At 45.4% G+C, this 27,837-nt stretch overlaps 1 protein-coding gene across 1 annotated transcript; it reads right to left on the bottom strand.

The window, feature by feature from the left end:
* Positions 1 to 276: 276 nt before the first annotated feature.
* On the bottom strand, positions 277 to 27,634 carry LOC140721044 (NACHT, LRR and PYD domains-containing protein 3-like). The gene is made up of 10 exons (XM_073035923.1): positions 27,486 to 27,634; positions 24,763 to 24,858; positions 19,849 to 20,015; positions 10,419 to 10,590; positions 10,255 to 10,320; positions 2,367 to 4,116; positions 1,214 to 1,300; positions 889 to 1,059; positions 566 to 733; positions 277 to 401 (listed from the first exon to the last, which is right to left on the bottom strand). Exons 2-10 carry the CDS (start codon positions 24,770 to 24,772, stop codon positions 314 to 316), a joined length of 2,679 nt encoding a protein of 892 aa, XP_072892024.1. The 5' UTR covers positions 24,773 to 24,858; positions 27,486 to 27,634; the 3' UTR covers positions 277 to 313.
* Positions 27,635 to 27,837: the final 203 nt, after the last annotated feature.

Here is a 27,837-nt window from a genome sequence, read left to right as displayed (position 1 = left end):
CCATCCAGGGACACGGCAGTCCCAGACTGAGCCCCGGTCCCGGCCTCTTCTTGTCTGTGTAATTACCCACGGTCTCACCAGGGGCAGTCTCGAAGCCGGACATCCCGCGGAAGGAAGCAGCGCCGCCAGACAACAGGCGGAAATACGTCACTGCGAGATCGCTTCCGATTTCACAGAGCGCGAGACCGGAGCCAGTTCCGTTAGAACAGTTGTGATTTAAAACCGGCGAGCGGCCATTAAAGGTAAGGGCTGCTGTTGAATGGGGGGGGGGGGAGTTAAAGGGGAGGGCGGGGATGTCCACACATTCAGATGTTCACACGGCCACTGCCAGTCCGCGTCTGGGTTCCTGTAGGGATTTCAGTTCCTTCCTCCCGGCCCGACTGAAATTATTGCTCCACAGGCTGAAACAGATGGAAGAATAAAGATGAATTAAACAGATTACAGAACAGTGTCAGTAACAGGGGACCAGTGGTAATATTTCAACAACATTCACAGACAACTATCACCAGAAAATCCGCAGATCCGCTGATATTTTACCAGATTGAACATTCACACAAACACTCACCTGATCCATTCCAGACTCGGGAGGGTCTTTATGACGCGGCGGAGAGCAGAGACAGATCGGTCTGTGAGCGAGTTTGAATTCAGGCTCAGCACCGTCAGTGATTGGTTTGTACTGAGAGCGGAGACGAGATCCTTAGCACTAGAATCTGTGAGACCGACACGGTACAGCCTGGAGATGAGAGAGAGTGAGGGTGAAGGACACAGAGAGACAGGGGACGGTACAACCCACCAGAGTTTATCAGTAACTAAATTACTGATCACATTAGTGTTCACTTTCAAACACTCAGTGACTGTAAACACAATCTCCCACAGTCGGGTGCTTACCGTAGTGTCTGTATTTTACACTCCGGGTTCCTCAGAGCCGCAGATACCAGTTTCACTCCTGAATCTCCCAGTTCATTTTCACTCAGGTCCAGCCCCTTCAGTGATGTGTTTGTACTGAGTGCGGAGGCGAGATCCTCGGCAACAGAATCTGTGAGACTGACTCTCTGCAGCCTGGGATTGAGAGAGAGTGAAGGTGAAGGTCACAGGGAGACGGTAGACGGTACAAATCCCCAGTGTTTATCAGTAACACAATTACTGATCACATTAATGTTCCGTATCAGTCAACCAGTGAGAGTAAACACAATCTCCCACAGTCTGGTCTTACCACAGTCTCTGTATTTTACACTCTGGGTTCTTCAGAGCCGCAGACAGCAGTTTCACTCCTGAATCTCCCAGTTCATTCCCCCCGAGTCTAAACACAAACAGAAAAATTAATGAACAAAGTGATTCAAACTGCAGGTCTGAGGGAATTTCTCTCACTCGGATATTGCAGGAAACATTAAACCCTTCAGTAAATCGCCAATCGGAGTTCCCATCACTGTCAACGTCCCTCATTACCCAGCTCCAGGGCATTCACCAAATGTCAGTAATTTAGTCTGTCGGTGTGACCCTGTAAACTCCACATATTCCGTCTCATTCCCCAATGGTGAGGCAAACGTTCCTGATGTGAGATGGTCAGGAGGGGCGTGATGAAAAGTGAGAGAATGGTTTGTGACTGGGGAAATGTCGATGGGAGATGGAGGAAGAGATCCCACCTGAGGCAAAGGGATAGGGAGAGAAAACTCCCTATCTCCCTAAAGGGGAACGGGGAACAGAGATCCAAAAGTAGGGAGGGGATTGGTATGAGAGATCCCATATCAGTATACCGATGAGAAAAGTTAATCCAATGGGATGAGATGATCCAGAAATAGATCGTACACGAGAGGTGGGTCCGAACTGAGGACCACAATGGGAAATGAGATGAAGCCATGTGGTGTGGATATCTGGTAGTGAGCAAAGTCACAAAGGTGGACTGATGGTGATAGGCACACGCGGGGAACGGCAGGGGAGGACTATCACTCAATGGTATTTCTCTCCCCACTCGGACAGTCTGCTGACGGTCTCTTGTCCCTCACCGGGAAGGGGGTGTAAATCTGTGACCCACCCGCTGCAGTCAGTGTCACTATGGGTGTCAGTAACAGTGAGAAGGAACATTGTCAATGGACGTGTCAGGGGCAGCGAGAAACACGGCCATTCCTGTGATTTACTACCATTAAGCCATTGGCCGTTGTTCACGGATCTGATTAACTCTATAACAACCCTTCACAAAGAACTCCAGAACTTTCCTGTTCTTGAGGAATTACTGACCTGGGCAATGTCTGGGCATTTTTCATAACTCTTCATAATCTGATTTACTACTGTTTTACCCAAATCCCTTTACATTGAAATAAGACTATAGAGCTGTTTCACAGTTCAGAGTGAGAGATAAATCAAATTACCCCAACTCCAGGCACTTGTGCAGTCCGGGAGCCAGCCGCTGGATTCCATCACACTGAATGTGGCAGCTCTCCAGGTCGAGGTGTTTTATTGTATCGCAGAGCCCGATGACATGAGACAGGACCGTGCAGTCAATCGGGGTCAGTGTCATTCCACGGAATGAAAGTGTTTCCACAGATCCCATTGTGGCCTGAGCCAGCCCACGATTCTGAGACTCAAACAGGTAGTGCAATGTGTTCAGGAGGCTCCTTTTACCAGCTTCACTCCTTGTGTTTCCACTCTGGCGTTTAACCTCCTCCTTCAACCAGTCAATCACCCGGCAGGTTGTTTCATGAGGAAATGGACCCAGAAACTCCTCCAGGCCCCGAGCTGTTATTGGCGAGGAGAGACCAGCAAGAAAACGGAGAAATAACTCAAATCGCCCATCTGTCGTATTGCAGGCTTCAGTGAGGGATTTCAGGATATCCCCGGGATATGGATTCATAAATATTGCGAGTGCAGCTACAAACTCTTGGATAGTGAGGTGTGGGAATGTGTACACCACACAAAGGGCAGAATCCTCTCTCTCCAAAAGCTCCTCTAGGAATCCGGACAGGAACTGGGAAGGCTGCAGATTGTAGTTGATCAGATCTCCATCTGTAAACACAATCTTCTTCTCGGACACTCCTCTGAAGGCCATCTGACCAACCCTGAGGAACACATCACGGGGGTTCTCAATCTCACGGCCGTGGTTTTTCAGGATGTTGTAAATATAGTAGGAGTACACTTGGGTGATGGTCTTGGGAACTCGCTGCGGGTCCTTGACTCTTTGTGTGAAGAAGGGGCCCAGTGCCAGAGCGAGGATCCGGCAGTAGGAGGGGTTGTAGCTCATGGTGTACAGGATCTCGTTCTCCTCCACGTGTTTGAAAACAGCTGCCGTCACCGTGTCATCTTCAAAATACCTGATGAAAAATTCCTTCCATTCCTCGCCAACAAATCCCAGGATTTCATCCCAGGTACAAATCTCTGCCTTTTCCAAGAAATGTAACGCAGTGGGGCGTGTGGTCACCAGCACTGAACACCCTGGGAGCAGCTTACCCTGGATTAAACTGTACACAATGTCAGACACCTTGCACCGGAATTCAGGATCTGTATACTGTGATTCTGTGTCTCTCCGACCATCAGCAAAATTGAGTCTGTCCTCGAATTCATCCAGACCATCAAATATAAAAAGCAACACCTCTGGGTGTTTCCAGACCTCTCTCAGGCAATTCAAAAAGTAAGGATACTGATGCAGTATCAGTTCCCTCAGGTTTATTCCGCAGTTAAAGTTGTTTAAATCTCGGAATTTGAAACTGAAGACAAACTGGAACTGCTGGTATATTTTTCCCCTGGCCCAGTCGTAAACAATCTTTTGTATCATTGTTGTTTTCCCGATCCCCGCGACCCCGGCCACTGCTGCGAACTTCCCGGATTTGTTTCCACAGAAAGATCTTCCCAGTTTTTTAACAAAGTGCATCTGGAAAAACTCATCCGTCCGGATTTTGTCCAGCTCTCCGTGGAGATGTTTCTCTGTCCACTCCTCGTGGTCTCTGCCTCTTGCCAGCAGCTCATGTTCCACCAGTGCCCAGTCCTGAACAGTGGAAATGACCGTGAGCTCAGCGTATCGATCAACCAGCTGGAAAACCTTCACCTTCTCCCTCATCAGGATTGTGTTCGCTCTCAATGTTTCAGTCTGTGTCGGCAGAGTCTCCATGTGTTTCCGTCGAACATCTTCGAACGGACATAAATAAGTTATCAATGCTTAATCTGATGAACAGAACAATGAACACATTTTGCAAATTTAAAAACGTAAGGGGGTTCTTTTGTAACTGCGTATGTTAATCAAAATGGCTTCTTTGTTTTGTTAAAAGTAGGAATGCTTCTTTGTTATGATAAGTGCTTTCTCTCGCAGTTTGGGTTAAATTTACTCATGACGAGAATTGTATTCGTTTTCTAACCAATTGGGATTAATGTTATTCTCTCTTCTGGGTCTGTAAGCTATTGTTGGCGGGCTTTTGGGGTGTCAGCGCGAGGGGGTCAGAGATAGATGGCGCGATGCTGTAAGCTGGGTGAGGAAAGGACCCCAAGCGGGGTTCCGAGACCAGGAGTTTCGGCGTTGAGAGGAGACAAGGACAAATGGGTTTGGTTGATCACTTCGGGTGGTGCTGAGCTGCGAGTCGAGGAGGTCTGAGGGAATCGACTGGTGGCCGGAAGACTTCGTTAATTGAGCTCCAACGGTTGTGCACGAAGTGGTTTGGACTTCGATAAGTTTGGCGCCTTTTTTATTTTTTTTTCCTTCATATATACTGTATCCTTATTAATCACTTAGTTCTAGTAATATATATAAAGTGTAAGCATTTAATCGCATATGTTGTACTGTCTGTTATTTGGCGGGGTTGGGGACATCACACAACATCCACTCAAGCTGATTACCCAGTTTGGCGGGGCCGAAGGCTGCTCCCCCTAGACGGAAGCGAGCTGAGCGAGCCTGAAGTGAGCCGGGGGGGTTACAAAAAATACACTTGCTAACGACATTTTTTGGGTGAAATCGGGAAATCAGAGATAAGAGTGTCAGAAAGTGAACGATCTTGCAGAAACAATTCTGATCTGATTCAGATTCGCTATTAAAGTCTCCGCTCTCCGCTCTGTTGGTAGTTTGCAGATTCCCCGGTGTTCCAGCAAGCACCAAGTGCACACGTGATTCTGGAGAGGAGAGTGTTGTGTGGAGCGGCTGGTTTCACTGCTCAGCTTCTGCTGAAATGTGCAACACTGCAGAGGGTTACAGTGGGCGGGGGGTGGGTGGAACATACTTCTCTGTTTTGCTTTTCTCACAATAGACCTTGATACTCCGTTAGGTTTAAACTCTCGGTGCTGAGCCAAAGAAAAATAACATAATTTCTGTTTCGAATTCCAGTCTGAGCTTGGCACTGTGTAACACGCTACCACACACCTGAACAGTATCCTCTGCTCCAAGGAGCTAGTACATGAACTCAGGCAATTTGCTCCCACCCCATCTCTGCAGTCCCCTCTGTTCCGAGAATCTGGTGCGTGAACTGAGGCAATTCCCTGATGTTACGTGGAAGAGCAGGAAACTGAAGAGGATGTGGGCAGTAATAGGGGACTCTATAGTCATGTGCTATTCTGTGGACACAAAAAGAAGTCACAGATGGTACTTTGCCTCCCAGGTTCCTGGGCCCGATTTTTCTGGACACATTCACAATATCCTGAAAACGGAGGGCGAGCCACCGGGAGTCGTGGTAAGTATTGGTACCACCGACCTAGCAAGGGTACAGAGCATAGATTGAGGTATCAGATAAACGTGTGGCCACAAAATTATATTAGGGGGACGGGAGTCAGATTTCCGAATAGTTGTGAGCACTTCTGGGGCAGGTGGGAACTGTACAAAAGTGATGGGTTGCGTTTGAATACGAGGGGTGCACAATATTCTTGCTGGCAGATTTATTAGAGCTGTTGCAAGTGTTTTAAACTAATAAGGCATGGTGATGGAAACCAGTATGATAGAGCTGAGGATGTGCCGCTCGGTTTAAATGCCGACTCAGCCGAGTATTAAATTGTACCACAGAGGCAACATGCGATTTTCGTCGGTATGACGTTGTGGGCGTAACTGAGTATTGGCAGAAATAAGGGCTTGATTGGGAGACTTACATCAAAGGGTATATTTTGTATCGAAAGGACAGGCAGAAAGACTTAGGCGGTGGTGTGGTTGTATTTTCGAGATGGAATTACATCTTCAGAACGAGGGGACATAGGGTCAGAGAATGTTGAATCATTGTGGGTGCAGATAATAAATTACAAGGGTAACAAGAAACATTATGGGAATCATATATAGTCCTCAAAATAGTCGCTAAGATGTGGAATTGAGATTGTAAAGGACCTGGAAAAGGCATGTACGAGTAATAGGGGTAATGATACTTTTTTTTTACTGGGGGACTTTAATGTAGAAAGGGAATAGAAAAATTAAGCCTACTTCAGTTGTCGGGTCACAGGAAAGGGTCTGTATTGTGATTGTGCTCGAGCTTACTTGGGGGAAAACGAGCTTAGATTGAGTGTTGTGTAATAACTCAGATCTTGATTTTGTGTGGCTCGGCGAGCTGGTTTGTTAGCTTGCAGATATTTCATTAACCAGCTAGGCAATATCATCAGTGCCACTTCGAATGAAATGCTGGTGATCTCTATTGATTGCCTTTTGTTTGTCCTGTGGTGTGTGTGTGTGTGTGTGTGTGTGTGTGTGTGTGTGTGTGTGTGTGTGTGTGTGTGTGTGTGTGTGTGTGTGTGTGTGTGTGTGTGTGTGTGTGTGTGTGTGTGTGTGTGTGTGTGTGTGTGTGTGTGTGTGTGTGTCTGTGTGCCTAAACGGAATCAAAAGTCAGTGGGAAGCTGGATAATGGGAAAACATTTAAAAACTAACAAAAGGCAACTAAAAAGCTATAAGAAAGGTAAAGATGAAATATGACGCTAGACTAGCCAATATGTAAAGCAGGATAGCATTTGTTTTTGTTCAGTTATATAAAGAGTAAAATAGAGTTGAGAGTTGATATTGGGCCATGGGAAATAATATTGGTGAAGTCGAAATGCGGGACAAATAATTAGCAGATGAACTTTAGAGAAATAGAAAACCTATAACATAATACAGGCCCTTCGGTCCACAATGCTCTGTCGAACACGTACTTACATTAGAAGTTACCTAACGTTATCCATAGCCTTCTATTTTTCTAAGCTCATGTACCTATCCAGGAGTCTCTTAAAAGACCCTATCGAATCCGCCTCCATCACCATCGCTGGGAGCCCATTCCACGCACTCACCAATCTCTGCATAAAAACTTACACTTGACTTCTCCTCTCCAATTCCAAGCACGTTAAATCTGCGCTCCCTCGTATCAGCCGTTTCAGCCCTGGGAAAAAGCCTCTGACTATCCAGACAATCAATGCCTCTCATCATCTTATACACCTCTATCAGATCACTTCTCATCGTACGCCGCTCCAAGGAGAAAAAAGCTGAGTTCACTCAATATGTTTTGATAAGGCATGCTCCCCAATCCAGGCAACCTCCTTGTTAATCTCCACTGCACCCTTTCTAGAGTTTCCACATCCTTCCGGTGGTGGAGTGACCAGAACTGAGCAAAGTACTCCCAGTAGGGTCTGATCAGTGTCCTATGCGGCTACTGCGTACTTTGTATATGTCTTCGCTGTGGAAGACACTATCAGTGTACCAGAGTACCGTGAGTGACAGGAAGAAGCAGTGACTGTCATCACTATTACAAAGGAAAAAGTCATCTGTGGAAACCTAAAAATTTGAAGGTGAATAAGTCAACTGGGCCAGATGGACTATATTCCAGAGTCCCGAGAGAGTTTGCTGAAGAAATAACGGATGCATTGCTCATGATCTTTCAGTACTAACTTGATTCTGATATGGCCTCGAGGAACTGGAGGATTGCAAGTGTCACTCATCTCCTTAAGACGGGAGGAAGGGAAACGTGTGGAAATTATAGGCCAGTTCGCCTAACCATAGCGGTTGGGAAAATGTTCGACTCTATTATTGATGAGAACTAATGATCAAAATAAGCCAAAGTCAGCATTGATTTTGTAAAGGAAAATCTTGTGTGACAAATCTGTTGGAGTTTATCGAAGACAAAGCAGAGGCAGTGGACTTCATTTACTTGGATTTTCGGAAAACATTTGATAAGGAGTCACACAGAAGACTGCTTAACAAAATAAAATCCTATGGCATTACAAGAAAGATAACGTCATGGATAGCAGAATGGCTGACAGGTGGGACGGAGTGAGTGGGAATAAAAAGGGCCTTTTCTAGTTCGTTGCTGGTGACAAAAGCAGGGGAAGAGCTGCTTTTTACATTGATTGTCAATGATTTAGATAATTAAATTGATGGCTTTGTGGCAAGGTTTGTGGAAGATATGAAGAACGCTGGAGGGGTAGTTAGTAAGTACTTGAAGAAACAATGTGAATGGAGTGTGTGTGGCATCCGTCGGTCTCCTCGAGAGACCATGGATCTGCGCCTGGGGTTTCCAGGGCGCAGGCCTGGGCAGGGTTGTATGGGAGACCGGCAGTTGCCCAAGCTACAGGCCTTCTTCTATCCACGCCACCGATGTTGTCCAAGAGAAGGGCACTAGGACCCGTGCAGCTTGGCACCGGTGTCGTCGCAGAGCAATGTGTTGTTAAGTGTCTTGCTCAAGGACACAAACACGCTGCCTCAGCTGAGGCTCGAACCAATGACCTTCAGGTTACTAGTCTGATGCCTTGTCCACTAGGCCACGCACCAACGTGAATGGAGTAGGACGTAGGTAAATTGTAAGAAACGTCAATAAAAAAAGTGCGTATACAATACCGCGTTGGGAAATGGCTGAAATGCATTTTGGTAAAAGTAGAAATGGGGAGAAGGTTCAAATATCACAGGTGCAGAGAAACTTAGGAGTCCTAGTGCAAGGCTCCCAGAAGGTTAATTTTCAGGTTGAATCTGTGGTAAAGAAGGCAAATGCAATGTTGCCATTTATTTGAAGGGGGAACAGAATATAAACGCAATGCCATAAAGCTGAGGTTTTATGGACACTAAGCAGGCCGCACTTGGTGTACTGTCAACAGTTATGGGCTCCATATCTTTGCAATTATGTGTGTCATTGGAGAAAGTCCGGAGGAGATTCATGTGGATGATTCTGGAAATGAAGTGGTTAACATATGTGGAGAGGTTTGGCAACTTTGGGTCTGTACTCACTGGAATTTAAAATAATGCAGGGTGATCTACATGAAACCTACAGAATGTTGAAAGACCAAAATATTGTGGATGTGGAGTGGTGATTTCTATGGTGGATATTTCCATAGCTAGAGGCTCCAGCCTCAAAATTGAAGGGTGATCCTTTAGAACAGAAGAAGAAGAAGGAGAAGAAGAAGAAGAAGAAGAAGAAGAAGAAGAAGAAGAAGAAGAAGAAGAAGAAGAAGAAGAAGAAGAAGAAGAAGAAGAAGAAGAAGAAGAAGAAGAAGAAGAAGAAGAAGAAGAAGAAGAAGAAGAAGAAGAAGAAGAAGGAGAAGAAGAAGAAGGAGAAGGCGTTTAACTCCGAATGGAGTAATTGGGACGCCGTCGTGACGGCGTTGTTTTTAGCAGGCTTTCTTATTTTTACGAGACCAGGTTGCTAGCTCGACGCTCTACACAGTACGGATGGAAAGCGTGTAAGGCAAACGGCTGGATTGGAACTCGGGAGCCTTTGCTTCGAACTCCGGAGCTGATGCCCCTACAAAGATGAGATCTTTTTGCCAGCGAGTAGTGATTTTATAGAATACTCAGGCACAGACTGCGCTGGAGGCCAATTTCGTGGGTATATTTAGGTCGGAAGCCGATCGTGTCCTGACAGGTCAGAACATCAAATGGTATGGTGAGAATCAGATGTATGTGTTTGAGTCGGACCTGGGATCAGCCATGATGTAATGGCGGACCAGACTCGGTGAGCTGGATGACCTAGTTCTGCTCCCATGCCTTGTGGTATTATGGAGGAATAACAGCAAATCTCATCTCATCTTCAGATCCGAGGTGTGGTATTTCCCGTACCAGTGGTGGATGTTCCAATTGGAATGGTTTGGCTTCAGCTTGGTCAGATCTCGGGATATTCGGCGCTAGGGAAAGAGGGAACGCCGAGGCTTCCTCTGACTGACGGAAAAGTCAGCTTATAAATGTCACAGAGATCTCTGGGTCACAGCCCGAGGCCCGGAACATGCGACGTGTTGTCACACATGCAATTGGTTTCCTGTCCTCCAGCTTCAGCCAAACTCTAACAATCTCCAAAGACAAGAACTCAGAGACTCAGAATGAAATAATGACTTTGAGATTTCCATTCCATCGCTTACCTTTCAGATGCTTGGGCAGTTCAGATAAACCCCGCTCAGTGTCCATGTAGGTGAACTGGCCGTCACCTGTTCAAACAGAGTGATCTGCATGAAGTCTGTTCTGTGTAATACTGTAAATTCATCAGCATTTACATCTGTAACACACAGTGTATTGTTCACCGTACCTCGTTCCCGTATTTCATTCAGTATTCTGCTCAGCTTCGGTAAATGGTGGTGTAGTTTTACAAAGGATTCCCACATCACCCTCCGGGCCCCGGAGCCCTTCTCCATCACCAGATCCAGGAGGAGTTTGGAAGCGCCCGCTCTGTTTCCCTTCTTCGCAAGCTCAGTCACGCTCTGTAATGAAAAATGGGGAATATATTGAGGAGCGGAGGGATGGGTACAAATCTACCACGAACATGGACTGAGCAAGCATATTCTGCACGCCACATATCACTAATAGGCATTGAAGTGTTCGTATTAGGAAAGAGATTTTGAAAGAAGTGAGCGGGTTCAGTCACGAATTTGTGAACGCCTCTGTTTGCGGAGCAATTATCTGCTTGCCAAGGGTTCAGTGGAGCAGACATCACGTGAGTGAGCCAGAGATAGAGTGGGAAGTTGAGATTTTAAATCAGAGAGCGTTCAGTGAGCGGAATTGGAGCTTTTCATTAGAGTTTGGGCAATTCCTTTTCTTTCTTTTTCACAGTTAGAACAGTTGGAATGCCAGGCAGGAAAGCGGAGAACTATTCCTACAGGGTGTGTCAAGGCAAAGAGACCACCGGTATCCCTGAAAACTACACCTGCAAGAAATGAATCCAGCTGCAGCCTGAGCGAAGGAAATGGAGCTGCATCCAGATGAACCCAGGGTATTCGAGGAAACTGAGAGTTTGGCTGACAGGCTACACAGTACATAGGTAACTGGGTGGACTGTCAGGATTTGGAAATCGGAAAGGCAGACACTGCAGGACATCCCTCTATAACAGGTAACTAATAACTTACTGTTTCAGTAATACTAGCAGAGCAAAGCCACAGAGATTATGCCCCTGCCACTGAGTTGGTTTTTGTGGTTCAGAAAGGGTGAAAGCAGTGAGTTGCACAGACGGGGAATACAATGGTCAGGAGAACAGATTAGAGATTCTGTTGATGAAAACAAGATTTCTGGCGGTGTTTTGCCAAGGTCAGGGATATCTCGCTTGGAATCTGAAACAGATTCAAGGGCAGGGTGAGCAGTCAGAGGTCAGGGTTCACATCAGCACCAATAGCAGGGTAGGAAATGTGAAGAAGTCCTGGAAAGGGAGTTCATGGACGTAGGTTAAAGCGCACGATATCCAGGATGGTGTTCTCAGGATTGCCACCCTCACCACCTGCTAGTGAGGCATGAAATAAGATGATAATACAGTCTAACGTATGACTTTTGAGATGGTGCACGATGGACGCTTCAGATGTTTGGATGATTGGGCTCTCTTCCAAGGTAGTTGGGACCTGGACAGACTTGATCATTTTGCACCCCAACTGGAGGGGTACTGATACCCTTGCGGGAAGGCGTGTTAACGTTGCATAGGTGTTAAACTAAAGTTGCAGGGGGATGAAGAACCAGAGTGGATAGTGGAGCAGTTGTGTGGTTAGAGGTTGTCAGTCCTGCATTCAAAGCCAGGAATCTAAAGGAAGAGCACAGTGAACCAAATGCTCAAACATGTGTACTATTTGAATACAAGGAGTATTGTAGGAAATGCAGATCAGTTTAGAGCATCGATCAGCACATTGAATGACAATATCAATATAATTTGGTTGGAGGAGGTGCAGGACTTAGAAGCTCAGACTTCAAGGGTTCCGTTGCTTTAGACACAATTTGATAGAGCAGGAGGGATTAAAGGAGATTTGTCATAACTCGTCAGGAAGAATGTGACTGCATTGCTCAGAGAGAACAAATTGGAGAGCTCATCCACTGAGGCTATATGGGTGAAACTGGGGTTTAAGAGGATCAAATTTGTTGAGAAATCACAGGCAGTTACCAGACACATAGGGTTAGGATACTAAGCTATTGTAACTTTCCATTTATTGACCAGAACACCCATACTTTAAAGGGCTGGATAGGATATTGTTGGTCAAATGGGTTCAAGGAAGTTTCTGTGATCAATACATTGAGGTCATAAGTACAGACAGTTCATTCTGGAATTCTGATAGTGTACATGACAGGACAGATGACAGAGGTGTGCGCAGGGAACACTTTGGATCTTGGGATCATAATGCCAGTAGTTTAAAGATAATTATGTAAAAGGGTAGATCTGACCCTCTGGTTAAGAGTCTAAATTGGAGAAAGGCCAATTTTAATTGTATCAGAAAGGATCTGATGAATGCGGATTGGGACAGGTTGTTTTCGGGCAATGCTGTGCTTGGTAAGTGTGAGGCATTCAAAACTGAAATTTTGAGACTGCAGATTTCAAATGTATAAATGACCTCAAGTGAAGAGTGTAAATGTTCCTGGCAGACGAAAAGGCAAGGGTAACATGTTTAGGGAACAACAACAACACAGACAAAATGCTGGTGGAACACAGCAGGCCAGCCAGCATCTATAAGGAGAAGCAATTTCGAAGTTTCGGGCCGAGACCCTTCGAGACCCTACACAGCCTCCTGGCCTCCTGTGTTCCACCAGCATTTTGTGTGTGTTGTTGTTTGAATTTCCAGCATCAGCAGATTTTCTCGTGTTTGATGTTTAGGGAACCTTGGTTTTTGACAGATATTAAGACCCTGGTGAACACAGAGTACATAGCAAGTATTGGCAGAGAATCACAAATGAGGTACTGAATGAGTATAAATAAATCAAGAGATACTAAAGGAGAAATTCAAGAGGGTATAGGTACGGCATGTTTGCTCTAGCAGATAAGGAAAAGGGGAACACCAGATCATCAAATATATTCAGAGCATAAGTATAGCAACAGACAAAATTGGTCCTCTTGAAGTTCAGAATGGGCATTTATGCATGAAGCTGAAGTAGGTTGGAGAGATCTAAATTAGTTTTGCAGTTATATTTACTCAGGACACATACAGTGAGGCAAAACAGCAGTGACATCATGGACTGTAAATAGATTACAGAGGAAGCAGTGTTTGCTATCTAAAGGCAGATCAGGCAGGATAAATCCCCAAGGTTTTCCTTCATGCCTTGTTTGAGGCTAGTTCAAAAATCGCAGGAGCCCCAGCAAAGTTATTTAAAATAAGAGATACTAGATGATTGGAAGATAGCTAATGTTGTCCTGCTGTTCGAAAAGGCTGTACGAGTAAATCACCGAAGTAGAGGTTGGTACGTTTAACACTGGCGGTGGTAAACTCATTGGCAGTTATTCTAAGGGACTGGGTAGGAGTATTTGGATGGACAAGGATTGATTAGGGGTAGTCAACACTGATTCGTGTGCGCAGATACTGTCTAACCCATCTTATAGTTTCTCGAGGAAGTTCCCAAGAAAATACTGAAGGCAAGGCAGTGGATGTTGTTTGCCTGGACTTCAGCAAGTCCCACATGGAAGCCTAGTCAAGAAAATTCAGTTGATTGACATTTATGGCACGCTAAGTAAATTCTTTAGATATTGGATTCATGGGAGAAGCATGGTAGTAAATGCTTGACTCTCTGGCTGGAGGTCTATGACTAATGGTGTGACGCAGGGATCAGTGCTGGGTCTGGTGTTGTTTCTCAAATATATGGACCCTCTGGAAGATAATGTGGAAAACAGGATCAGCAAACTCGTGGATGACACCAAGGCAGCGGTTAACGAAGACGTTCATCAAAGCAGTGAGACCTGTAGCAGGAAAACGTGGAATTAAAATAGTAGATGGTATTTAATGAGGATAAGTTGTTGCGTTTTGGAGGACAAACCACAAAATAAAAGCAGATGGTTAGCGGTAAGCCATCGCAAGGTGTACTAGAACCATGGTATCAGGAAGCACAGATGCGTAATCTTTTGGAAGTGTCGATGGTAGATAGGGTTGTAAAGTGAGAACATAAGGTAATAAGTAATAAGAGCAGGAGTAAGCCATCCAGCCCATCGAGCCAGCTGTGCCATTCAATAAGATCATGGCTGATTTGTCCGTATTCTCCATCTACCTGCCTATTGCCCATAAACCTTAATCCCCTTGCTATGTAAAAACCTATCTAACTGTTCCTTAAATATATTTAGTGAGGAAACCTGAAGTGCTTTCCCGGGCAGAGAATTCTACAGATTCACCACTCTCTGGGCAAAACAGTTTATGCTCATCTCCGTCCTAAATTTTCTCCCCTGAATCTTGAGACAATGTCCTCTAGTTCTAGTCTCATCTGCCTATGGAAATAACTTTCCTACTTCTACCTCATCTATCCCTTTCAAATTTTGTATGTTTCTATAAGATCCCCTCTCATTCTTCTGAACTCCAGAGAATATATTCCCAGGCGACTCAATCTCTCCTTGTGCATTAACCCATTCATCCCTGGAATTAACCTAGTAAACCTCCTCTGCACTGCAGCATGACCTCCCTGCTCTTGAATTCAGTCCCTCTAGCAATGAAGGCGAACATTCCGATCGGCTTCTTAATAACCTGCTGAAGATGCCAGACAACTTCTTGCGATTCATGAACAGACATTCCCAGATCCCTCTGCACAACAGCATGCTGCAAACTTTCACCACTGAAATAATAATGTGGTCTTCTATTATTCCTTCCAAAGTGGATGATCTCGCATTTCCAACGTTATATTCCATCTGCCAGACCTTGACCCACTCACATAACCTATCTATAATCCCTCTGCAGACTCTCCACATGCTCTTTAGAATTTGGTTTTCCACTCAGTTTAGTGTCATCAGCAAATCTTGCTGTGATACACTTAGTCTCCTCTTCCAAATCATCAATGTAAATGGTAAACATGTGCCGGCCCAGCACCGAAACCTGCAGCACTCCATTCACCACTGACTGCCAACCAGAGAAGCACACACTTGTACCAACTCTCTGTCTTCTATCGGTTTACCAATACACTATCCATGCCAATGCACTTCCTCCTACTCCATGAATCCGTATCATATTTATAAATCTCTGGTGCGGCACCTTATCGAACAACTTCTGGAAATCCAAGTATGCGACATCCAACTGTCCCCCCCCCCCTATCCATTGAACTCATTATGTCCTCAAAGAACTCCGATAAGTTCGTCGAACAGGGCCTGCCCTTTCTGAATCTATGCTGCGTCTGTCTGATGGAACCACTCTTTTCTAAATGTTTCGCTACCTCTTCATTCATGACAGCTTCAAGCATTTTCCCGACTACAGCTGTTCTGCTAACTGGCGTATAGTTGTCTGCCTTTTTCCCACATCCTTTTTCTTAAAAGTGGCCTGACATTTGCTGGATTCCAAGCTGGCACCTGCCCGGAGTCTAGAGACTTTTGATAAATTATTACCAACGCGTCTACCATAACGTCAACTCCCTGGGATGCATCCCATCAGGAGCAGGGAACTTATCTACCTTCAGGCCCTCTGGTTTTCTATTTAGTGACATTCATTTTCTCGCGGTTCTCACCTCCCATTTCGTCGATAACATCCTTCTTCGGCATATTTAGTCATTTCCTCTGCCGTGAAGACCGACACAAAATAGTCGTTCAATGCCTCAGCAATGTCCTTGTCATCTAATAACGATTTCCCCTTTTTGGCTTCGAAGTGACCTAGGCAGACTTTAGCTATCTTCTTCCACTTTATATATTTACAAAAAAATTTGCTAGCTATTTTTATATTTTGTGCTAATTTACTTTAGTACTCTATCTTCCCTTTCCTTATTTCTTGTTTAGTTGTTCTCTGCAACGCATAGAAAATGCTGGTGGAACACAGCAGGCCAGGCAGCATCTGTAGGAAGAAGTACTGTCGACTTTCGGGCCAAGACCCTTCGTCAGTTTTTCTCTGCAGTTTTTTTTTAAGTTTCCCCAATCCTCCGGTCTCCCACTACTCTTTGCAACTTTGTACACATGAGCTTTTAATTTGATACTGTCTTTTATTTCCTTCGTTATCCAAGGCTGACTCTCCCCATACTTACTGTCTCTACGTTTGACTGGAATTTACTTTTGTTGAGCACTGTGAAAAACCTCTCTGATATTAATCTACTGTTCCTCAACTGTCCTACCAAATAGCTTGTGCTGCCAATCTACATTAGCCAACTCCACCCTCATCTCGTTGTAGTCTCCCTTGTTCAAGCATAATACATTAGTTTTAGATCTAACTATTTCTGAATGCGAAATTCAATCATACCACGATCACTCTTTCTAAGAGGATCACTGACTACAAGATCTTTAATCTCATCTGCCTCATTGCACAGGACTAGATCTAAGGTAGTATTTTCCCTTATATATTCACTAACATGCTGCTCAATAAAGCCATCACGGATGCATTCTGTGAAGTCCTCCTTAAGACATCCTTAACCTACCCGATTCCCCCAATCTGTGCGGAAGTTAAAAACCCCTTTCACAACTGCCGTTCCCTTCTTACAAGCCTCAGTTATTTCTTGGTTAATCGTCTCTGCTACTGCAATACTTTTATTAGGTGGCCTGTAGACAACATCCAACAGTGATATTTACAGATATATTTTTCCCTTTACTATTCTTAATCTCTACCCAGATAGACTCAATATTCTGCTCCGTAGATTTTATATCATGTCTCACATTCGCCCTTATCTCATTCTTAATCACGAGTGCAACCCCACCTCCTTTGCCTTCCTGCCTATCTTTCCATGTTACCTGATACCCTTGGATCTTTAATTCCCAGTCATCTCCGCCTTGCAGCCAGGTTTCTGTAACGGCCAATAAATCATATGCCTTGGTAGACATCTGTGCCACAATTTCACTAACCTTGTTTCCAATGCTATGGGCATTTAGATAAAGTGCCCTTATATTCATTCTCCTTTTAGGATCTAGTGACCTAAGCGATTTTTGTATTTTTTTTTTTACTTTAATGCACTGCACTCTTACTTTTTTCTTCACTAACTGTAGCTTCAGTCTCTGCATCATTTCTTTCTTCTTTCCTGTGTGGGTTCCCATACCCCTGCCATATTAGTTTAAAGCCTCCCCAACAGCACCAGCAAAAAAAATCTCCCTAGGACATTGATCCTGGCTCCGCCCAGATGTAGACCGTCCGGTCGGTACTGTTCCCACCTCCCTCAGAAGCGGTTCCATTGCCCCAAGAATCGGAAACCCTCCCTCCTCCACCTCCACCGGTCAAGCCACATATTAATTTTAGCTATCCTGCTATCCCAACTCTGGCTCGCACGTGGCACTGGTAAAAATCCTGAGATGATTACCTTTGAGGTCCTACTCTTTAATTTATCTCCTGGCTCCCTAACTTCAGTGTGTAGGACCGCATCCCGCTTTTGTCCTATATCTTTAGTACCTACATGCACCACGACAGCTGGCTGCTCACCGTCCACTTTCAGAGTGCCCTGCAGCCTCTCCACGACATCTCTGGCACTTGCACGCGAGAGGCAACACTCCATACAGGAGTCCCGTTTTCGGCCACTCTATTCCCCCTTACCATTGAAACCCCTACCACAACAGCTCTGCCACTCTTTTTCTTGCCCTCTTGCGTAGTCCACCCATGGTGCCATGATCCTGGCTACTGCTGCTTTCACCTGATGAGCCATCTTCCCCAACAGACTCAAAAGTGGTATACCTGCTTTGGAGGGTGATGACCGCAGGAGACTCTTGTATGACCTTCTGCTACTACTTAGGACTTAGGATTCCATATATCATATTATTGGCTGCCGAAGTTGGAATATTATGTTGAAATTGAATAAGATATTGCTGTGGTATAATTTGGAGTATTGTGTGTACCGACCTATAGGTAAAATTGAAAGAGTGCAGAATAAATTGACAAGGATGTCCCCAGGACTTGCGAACGTGAGAGATAGAGGAAGTCTGAATAGGTTAGAACATTATTACCTAGAGTGTCGGAAAATCAAGAGACATTTGTAAGAGTAGGTATGGTGGTGAAAACTCTGCATTTGCAGAATGTTGATTGCTTGCTGCTAGGGGCCCCTGTTTGGAACATTCGGTTTAGTATGTGTGTCAAAGGTGATTAACGCCTTACTTCCGCAGAGCAACGTTCTTACGAGAACTGCAGCAGCTTAGTTAAAACCGCAGGCTAAGACGTGACATACGATGTGATTACTTTCTTGTATGTTAATCCGTTTCATCTATCTGTATAAAGGTCAACTCGCATACGCGTCTGGTCAGAGTCAGTCTCTCCACCGTGAGGGGTGACTCTCCGTGATCATCACGACAATAAAGGTTCTCGCTGCGAACTGAGCCCAGAGAGTCTCTGTCTTCTATTTTAAGTAAAGTGTTAAAACTCTGCTACAACAGAAAGAGAAGTATAAACGATTATAAAATGTATAGTACTGATAAATGCAAATAAGCATTTGCTACCGATGTTGGGTGTGAATGGAGTTGGATGTCATCGATTAAAGGTGAAAGGTGAAAGGGAATATGAGGGGTACTTCTTCACTTAGAGGTTACCACCTGAAGTTGTTGTTCTGCTTTCAAGGGCAATTTGTGTAAGTACATGGATGGGAGGAGTACGACATTTCTAGACTGGTTGCAGCTCGATGGGGCTTAGCAGGTTGCTGGGTCAGTGTGGAATAGATGGGCCGAAGTGCCCGTTGCTGTACTGTGGAAATCGGACGATAACAGGGTCCTTATCGATTTCGGCTGCGGTAAATCCCCGGTGAACTGCAGCAGGTTCACAATTCACTGTTGGGATCCATGAGGGTCCAGTGTCAGCCGACAGCTGGGAACTGACAGTGAATCGCAGGACCTTTGTGCATGTGTGTGAGGCCAAATCTAACTGGTAGCAATGTAGAGAAGGAGGTTTGAAGTGAAACAGTCAGCTGTCTGATGGAAAATGTAGTGGACAGTTACAATTAATGTATCTTTGCTAAAATTCAGTCTGGTTGGCAGCAAGTAAATGTGCCGAGGTTAGCTGTGGATATTTGGAATATTTTCAGTTACACTAATTATGCAATTCTCAGTGTTGACATCACATGCTGTGGTAATTGCTACTTCACACTGACACTGTCACAAGGAACTGAATGTAACTGGACCATAAGGCATGATAGGATATATGATCAAAAGAGACAGCGTCATAGTTCAAAGGAGAGACACTAGTCCAGTTCTATCTGTTCAACTGATTCCGTGGGATCGAATGACAAGTGAAGGCAGAGCTCAGGCATGGGTGGAGAAAGATAGTACAATCATTATGGATTGTGGGATCCCAGAAGTCTTCAAGGCAACACTGTTGCATGGTCGCCAGGGTCAATCATTGGTCAAATGTTGGGAAGTTGGACAGATTAATATAAAACCTTTCTCTGGTCGTTGAAACTACCCATCACATGTCACAACACTAACAATCACCCTTCAATCATTGACTGTATCCTAACCCGGCTAAAAATGAATGTGTTCAGATAATTGGAGAGACTCCTGTCACATCTTGTATCTGCCAAATAAAGGCTCAGCATGGCTGCACCCTTAGTCTGCCCTGTTGACCACACAGACCTGTTTGTTTACATCTGTTCTGCCAGGCTGTTGAAGTAGCGACACTCAATCTGTTGGTGTCCTTTCCACTTACATGATACTCTCGTGCCGTGAAGCGATCCTTGCCGGTTAACATGAGGCCGAGATTCTCCACACCCTCTTCTATAGCCTGCTGCAGTCGCTCCATGTAGAATATCGTCAACCAGAACAGTTGGTGATCCTCACAGTTTGACAAGAACTTGGAGATAGCGGAATTCAGATCTGTGAACAGGCATATAGAACATGGAACAGTACAGCACAGAACATCCCCTTCTTGACAGCACATCTGTGTCGACCACGAGGCCAAGGTGAAACAATCCTGTCTACATGCTCATGGTCTATATACCTCCAGTCCCTGCCTGTCCATGTGCCGGTTTGACTGTGTTTGAAACACTGCAGTCGTATCTCTACCGTTAGCTCCTTGGCAGCGCGTTCCAGGCTCTGATCACTCTCAATGGAAAACGAGCATTGTAATTCTCCTTTGCACAAACCCCTCACAAAACCTCGTGCCCACTGGATTTGATATGTCCTTCCTGAGTAAGTGGCCGACTGCCTATGCAATATATGCCTCTCTGTTTTATAAACCCCAGTATCAAACCCTGAGACTGTAAAGAAAGAAATACAAGCTTGTCCAATGTCTCCTTATATCTGATACTCTGTAATCCATACAGCATTGTTCTGCACTTTGTCGGGAGACTCCACAAACCAGAACTGGACACAATCTGCAATTGGGCCCTGATCAAAGTTTCCTAAAGCTATAGCAAGACTTTTCTATGTTAGTACTCAATCCTCGACCAATGCTGTAAATCGCCATAATATTTCCAAACGGTTCCACTGAATCTGATGATTAACGCTTTGAGTATTCCAGTGATAGCAGAGAGGACGTAGTCCCTAACACACTGAGTATGTGTCCATAGGCTCCCGTACCTCCTTGTTGATGGAAGGAGAAGAGTGTGACGGGAGTTCCTAATAACGGAGACTATTTTTTTTTTAAATTATTGCCTTTTGATGTCGTCCCCAATGCTGGAAAGGTGTCCTCCAAGATGGAAATGGCTGAGTTTGCGACTTTCTGCAGCTTTTCTCTGATCCTATACAGTGGCCCTTCCATAACAGATGTTGATGCAGACAATTAGTAGGTTCGCTATGATACATCTATAGAAATTTGGTTGGGTCTGGAATCCAAAAAAAAGTGGAGAGCGAAGGACTCAAACTCTCCGCTTCTTTTTGGATTCCAGACATAACCAGTCCCCCCATAGAAGAAGAAACTTTCTTCTGTCTAGCGGAATTGGTACTTTCTATTTTATTTTTTCTTTGCATTTCTTACTTCCTCCAAACTAAACGTGTAGCCATGGGCACCCGTATGGGCCCAGGACTGGGGCTATGACTGCCTTTTTGTTGGCTTTGTGGAACAGTCCATGTTGCAAGCGTATACTAATATCCGTCCCCCACTTATCATTCGCTACATCGACGACTGCTTTGGCGCTGCCTCCTGCACGCAAGCTGAGCTCATTGACTTCATTAACGTTGCCTCGAACTTTCGTCCTGCTCTCCAATTTACCTGGTCCATTTCCGACACATCCCTCCCCTTTCTGGATCTTTCTGTCTCTACCTCTGGAGACAGCTTATCCACTGATGTCTACTATAAACCTACAGACACTCATAGCTACCTGGATTATTTCTCTTCCCACACTGTCTCTTGCAAAAATGCTATCCCCTTCTCACAATTCCACCGTCTCCGCTGCATCTGCTCTCAGGATGAAGCTTTTCATTCCAGGACGAAGGAGATGTCTTCCGTTTTTAAAGAAAGGGGGTTCAGTTCCTCCACCATCAACTCTGCTTTCAAACGCCTCTCTCTCATTTCCCGCACATCTGTTCTCACCCCATCCTCCCGCCACCTCATTCGGGATAGGGTTCCCTTTGTCCTCATCTACCACCCCAACATCCTCCGCGTCCAACATATAATTCTCCGTAACTTCCGCCACCTCCAAAAGGAAGCATATCTTTCCCTCCGCCCGCCCCCTTCTGCTTTCCGCAGGGATCGCTCCCTACGCGACTCCCTCGTCCATTCGTCTCCAACACCCATTCCCACCAATCTCCCTCCAGGCACTTATCCTTTTAAGCGGTACAAGTGTAACACTTGCCCTTATATTTCCTCCCGCACCACCATTCAGGGCCCCAGACAGTCCGTCCAGGTGAGGCGACACTTCACCTGTGAGTCGGCTGGTGTGGTATACTGCGTCTGGTGTTCCCGGTGCGGCCTTCTATATATTGGTGAGACCCGACACAGACTGGGAGACCGTTTTGCTGAAAAACTACGTTCTGTCCGCCAGAGAAAGCAGGATCTCCCAATGGCCACACATATTAATTTCACGCCCCATTCCCATTCTGGTATGTCTATCCATGGCCTACTCTGTTGTCAAGATGAATCCACACTCAGGTTGTCGGAACAACACCTCATATTCCATCTGGGTATCCTCCAACCTGACGGCATGAACACTGATTTCTCTAACTTCCGTTAATGCAGCTCCTCCCCTTCTTACCATATTCCTTACTTATATTTACCTTTTGTTTTTGTATTTATTTTTACTTTTCCCCCTTTTCTTTGTTTCACTTTTTTCTTCTCTCTCCATCTCTCACAATCACGCCTTGCCTGCTGTCCAACTTCCTGTGGATTCACTCCTTCCTTCTTTCTCCGTACGCCTCCCGTCCCATGATCCTCCCCCTTCTGCAACTTTTGATCCCGTTTGCCAATCAACTTTCCTGCTCAGCTTCTTCCCTCCCCCTGCTGTCTGCTCCTATCATTTTGGATCTCCCCCTCCCCCTCCCACTTTCAAATCTATTACTACCTCTCCTTTCAGTTCGTCCTGACGAAGGGTCTCGGCTCGAAACGTTGACTGTACTTCTTCCTATAGATGCTGCCCGGCCTGCTGCGACCCATCGGCATTTTGTGTGTCCTTGAATTTCTAGCATCTGCAGTTTTTCTCGTGCGCAAAGTCAGCATGGTTTACCTGACAAATATGTTGGAATTGTTTAAAGAAACAACACGCAGGGTGGACAAAGGAAAATCAGTGGATGCTGCTTACTTGGATTTTCAGAAGATCTTTGAGGCTGCTAAGCAATGTACGTGTCCATGGTATTATAGGAACGATATTGGCATGCACAGAGGACAGGGTGATTGTCAGGAGGCACAGAATGGGAACAATTGGAGCCTTTTCCTGTTGGCTGCCGGTGTTCCACTGGGGTCTGTGTTGGGACCTCTTCTGTTTACACATCAATGATGAAATTGTTGGCTGTGCAGCCGCGTTCACAGACATTACAAAGATAGGTAAAATGGCAGGTTGTATTGAGGAAGCAGAGGGGCAGGAGGTGGACCTACTCTGGAGAGATTAGGAGAATAGTGAGTGAACTGGCAGAGAATACAGAGTTGGAAATGTGTATGGTTATGCACTTAGAAGGAACACAAGTACAGGCGATTTTCTAAACGGGCAGAGTTTAGGAAAGTTTAAATCCCCTGGTTCACCCACAGCTTTTGATTGGGTATTTATGAAATGTTCTCGAAGGACCCCAGTCATCCACACTGGTCTTAATGAAGTCGGGGACAACTGTGCCGTATTCATTCAGATTCAAAGATTCCTGAATATTGTCCAGTACAGCCTCTTATTCCTCTGCCTCCCTGGAGGATACTCTTCTTGGTTCTCGCCACTTGCGCTGTATTCTTTAGTCTATGACTATACACCGGGCTGTGACTAAGTCCGTAAAGCCGGTTTCACGGACTTTCAAAACTGTTGAGACCCTTCATGAGAGCCGACCTTCCTTGGCCAGTCCTGAAGAAGGACTTTGGCCCAAAACGTAGATTCTTTGTTATTTCCATGGATGCTGCCTGACCTGCTGAATTCCTCCCGCATTGCGCATGTGTGTTTAATCTGGATTTGTAGAATCAGTAGAATTTCATGCTCATTGGTGCATTAAAGTGTGATAACCCACAGTAAATCTGTAAGAGTGACTCATTTCCATAGCTGATCCGTAAGCTATTCCACCGATTGGAAACATTCTCCAACTCAGCCACAGAAAACGGACTCTAGGAAGCTCCTCACATCTCCACTGTGCAAAAATATCAAAAACCTACAGGTAATCGCCCTTCCACAAGCTGAAATGTACTCATGTCGCTCAAGCCCAGAACTCCTAAGATCGACTAGGCTTATACTCACTGGAATTTGGAAGATTGAGGGGGGATCTTATTGAAACGTATAAAATTCTAAAGGGATTGGACAGACTAGATACAGGAAGACTGTTTCCGTTGTTGGGGAAGTCCAGAACGAGGGGTCATAGTTTAAGGATAAAGGGGAAGACTTCTAGGACCGAGACGAGGAGAAACTTCTTCACACAGAGAGTGGTGAATCTGTGGAATTCTCTGCCACAGGAAACAGTTGAGGCCGGTTCATTGGCTATATTTAAGAGGAAGTTAGATATGGCCCTTGTGGCTAAAGGGATCAGGGGGTATGGAGTGAAAACAGGTACAGGGTTCTGAGTTGGATGATCAGCCATGATCATACTGAATGGCGATGCAGGCTCGAAGGGCCGAATGGCCTACTCCTGCACCTATGTTCTATGTTTCTATGTTTCCTGGACATGCTCCAATTATCTGGCACCAGATTTAAGAGATGAAAGTTGGAAACATCTTCCATATCAGGGCCTGTCTGGAGGTGAAACAGACCCTTTCTCTTCTCTGGACTGTAACGTCAACCACAGGACCACTGTCACATTCCTGACTGTGTTTCGCTCACAACCACTTTATTCACGACTTTCTGCTGCTTTCACTCAGGTGACGTTTTGCGTGGTGAGTGGAATGATTGGACCGTTACCGGTGTTTGATGAAACTTTTCTGTGCCCTGTTTGCATTTGTTTAAGATTCATCATCTGAATTATTGTGCACCAATATAATAGATTATATAGATTCCACTGATCATACCTGTGTCCATTCTGCTTCTGACTGGTGATTGTTGATTGTCTCTTCTTGTTTACACAATGGTCCTGGTGCTGGAAAGCTCCACCTGCTGGTGATGTTCTGAATTACATGCAAAGGTCAGAAGGAGAGCGATCACTTTGTGAATATGACAGTACCTCCAGCCCCTGTATCAGAGCAGCAGTTTGCTCAGGGACTAAACATTCCCCAATAACATCAACTTCCACACCACATCTGTATGTCTGTCCAGTAATATCTGGCGCATCCTGCTGATAGAGTCCCAGAGCTACAGAGCACAGACACAGACCCTTCAGCCCAACGAGAAAATGCTAAAAACAGTGCCCACAGATATGGTCCTAATTTCCTGTGTCGGGCCTATTCCAACGGGGCTGAGCGGCAGTTCGGTGTGAAGGTCCTACAACCCCACTTGCTGCTCAATAGTCTGCCAGTGTTTGTCCAACAAAGTAGTGAATATCTCTGCTCGCCACCACCGTGGGCTTAGGAATTTCCATAGACGAACCACTCATGTCTCTTCCTGACTGTTAATGGGCTCCTTCCCCATCCGGCTCCTTGATCCCCCACCAGGCCAAACATCCTTTCAGACTCCATCCTGCCTACCTCCTGTCACACCACCTTTATCCTCTCAGTAAAATCCCTCCCCCTCATCTTTCTGCTGGATCACTCCCTCCGCAGGGAGCCTGCATCAAGCCAATGGGACCGACGGTCTCCTCCTGCCTGTCAGAGATACATTATACTCCAGCCGCAGAAATCACTTTACAAACGCTCCCTACTTCCCGTGGAGGGAAATGGAAATAAATCAAAAAGTGCGACATTAACTTTGGGAATTGTTCCCATTCAATTGGAAGTTTCGGTGCAGGAGCGGAAGATGTATCAGCAGGGGTAACACCCACACGGCTAGTCCGCCTCGGCTATTAAGTGTAAACAATGATTGACATCGTTTTGCACCAATGGGAAGAGTGTAACTACTCTGTTGACTCTATGGTGGGGTAGGGTGGATCAGGTAGTTGTTACCTTAGCCAGTAAAGTTCAACCATCTCAGCGCCTAGGTAACATATGGAACTACACACTCGACGTCAGATCCTGGTGTGGGGAACCCACATATGACATCAGTCATGTGGGGGCGCAGAGTGACGTCAAGATCCCCGTGTGGGAAACCCACACGTATCATCAGGCAATTAGGGGTGCAGAGTGAAATCACATGCGAGTGACAGCTTGTTTTGAAAAGCTGTTCAATAGACGTTTTTAATGATTTCAGGGGAACAACGAGGGAAACCTAACAGGTGTCATCCACTGGTTCTTCAGTTCAGGCGGCGGGGAAGAAGAGGCTGATCCCAGATTTGTGTAAATCGAGCGTTTGTTGCGGTGAAAGTGGTTCCAGGACCGAGCCGGATGGCTGGAGAGTCCAGGCTGTCTGGTCTTGCAGCTCTCGTTCTAGTTTCGTGCCCGAGCCGAGACTGTAGGATCAGTTACTTGTGGTTCCCTAAGCTGGGAGGGAGAATGTGGATAAGTCTACATGTGCGGGTGTGGGGTAAATTGTGGAAAGGGTGTAGGGCCATTGGCAGGATGGAGGGAGGATGTGGAAGATGTGGATCAGTCTTAGTGTGCGGGTGTGATGTAAAGGGTAGAAAGGGTTTGGCGCCATTGATGGGGTGGAGGGAGGTTTGGGGATATGGGTCGTCAGATGCAGTGTGACCCAGAAGATGGGTCCCAGGACAAATTAAGTCGTAAACAAGGGAGGAGTTAGTCCATTGAATCAGACAGGATACGTGACCTTTCAGGAAGCAACTATTCTTTTTTCACGGTAATTACTGTCCAATCTTCCTGTTAACATTATGTTTGTGACAGCCCCAGAGTCTGAGAACAGCTGAATGACAGGAAACAGAAGGTGATACTGAGAGACTGTTTCTTGGAATCGAGGCCAGTGCCTAGTGATGTTCCCCGTGTTTACACCTATTGTTACTTGTCACCTATATCAATAACCTAGTGATGGAACATAGAAATCTGCAGCACATTACAGGTCCTTCAGCTCACAATGTTCTGCCGACCATGTAACCTATTCTAGAAACTGTGTAGAATTATCCAAATGTATAAAATTATTTTTCTAAACTCCATGTACCCATCTAAGACTCTTTTAAAAGACCCTATTGTATCCGTCTCCGCTACAGTCGTCGACGTTGCATTCCACACACACCCCTACTCCCCTGAAATCCCCTCTCCATCTAATTCCAAGCACTTTAAAACTATGCCCCCTCATATTAGTCATTTCAGCCCTGGGAAAATATCTCTGGCTATCCACACGATCAATGCCTCTCATCATCTTATCCACCTTTATCAGCTCAGCTCCAATCCTCTATCGCTCCAAGGAGAAAAGGCCAAGCAAGTTTGTAGCAAGTTCAAACAATTATTTTGTTTGAAAGATATTATTTATGAACTCTCCACTTTGTTTCCATCTCCCCACTCAGAAATGAACAAATCCTATTTCACAAGATGCAAGTCCTTGAAATGAGCAAACACTGGGAGCATGAGTTTGACTTTAAAGAGCTGGAATACGGACAGCACATCATCAGACCTGTAGTGATTGTAACTGGATCTGACAGAGGCATAACTGGTATTTCTGGGCAGATTTGGTCTCACTCCAACCATTTCCTACCCTCCTTTGTGTAGGTATGTAGTATCTAAAGACCAGTGCTTGAGTAACTGAGACTCACCAGTCTTTCTCCTGACGAAATCAAAGGAATCCCTGAGTCAGACGCGTTCTCTTCAGCTGATGCTCTCAGCCCTGGTTCAGTTGCTGCTGTTCTTTTATTTTCAGTTGTGGTTCACTTCCAGTTGTGGGGTTTTCTTCCAATAAATCTCTCAACACAGGTCAAACTTTAACCAGAGAGATAATAAACCACGTTACCAATACAAAGGAGAACATTTCTGCTCAATGTTCCAAAAAAACTGAAATTTAAACATTTAAGATAAATATAATGAACGTAGTGAACAAATCTGTAATTGTCCCTGGCACGGTACTAAAGTTGGTATGGGTGATGAAGGAGTCATCATTCAGTCATGGTG

This window comes from Hemitrygon akajei, unplaced genomic scaffold (assembly GCF_048418815.1).
Source record: "Hemitrygon akajei unplaced genomic scaffold, sHemAka1.3 Scf000049, whole genome shotgun sequence".
NCBI classification, from domain to species: Eukaryota; Metazoa; Chordata; class Chondrichthyes; order Myliobatiformes; family Dasyatidae; genus Hemitrygon; species Hemitrygon akajei.
This window is presented reverse-complemented; position numbering and strand designations above follow the sequence as displayed.

Coding starts and splice junctions, on each gene's coding strand:
- LOC140721044 (XM_073035923.1), bottom strand. Junction 10,591..19,848: donor TCACGGCACGAGAGTATCAT/GTAAGTGGAAAG, acceptor TTTTCATTACAG/AGCGTGACTGAGCTTGCGAA. Junction 734..888: donor TGTAAAATACAGACACTACG/GTAAGCACCCGA, acceptor TCTCATCTCCAG/GCTGTACCGTGTCGGTCTCA.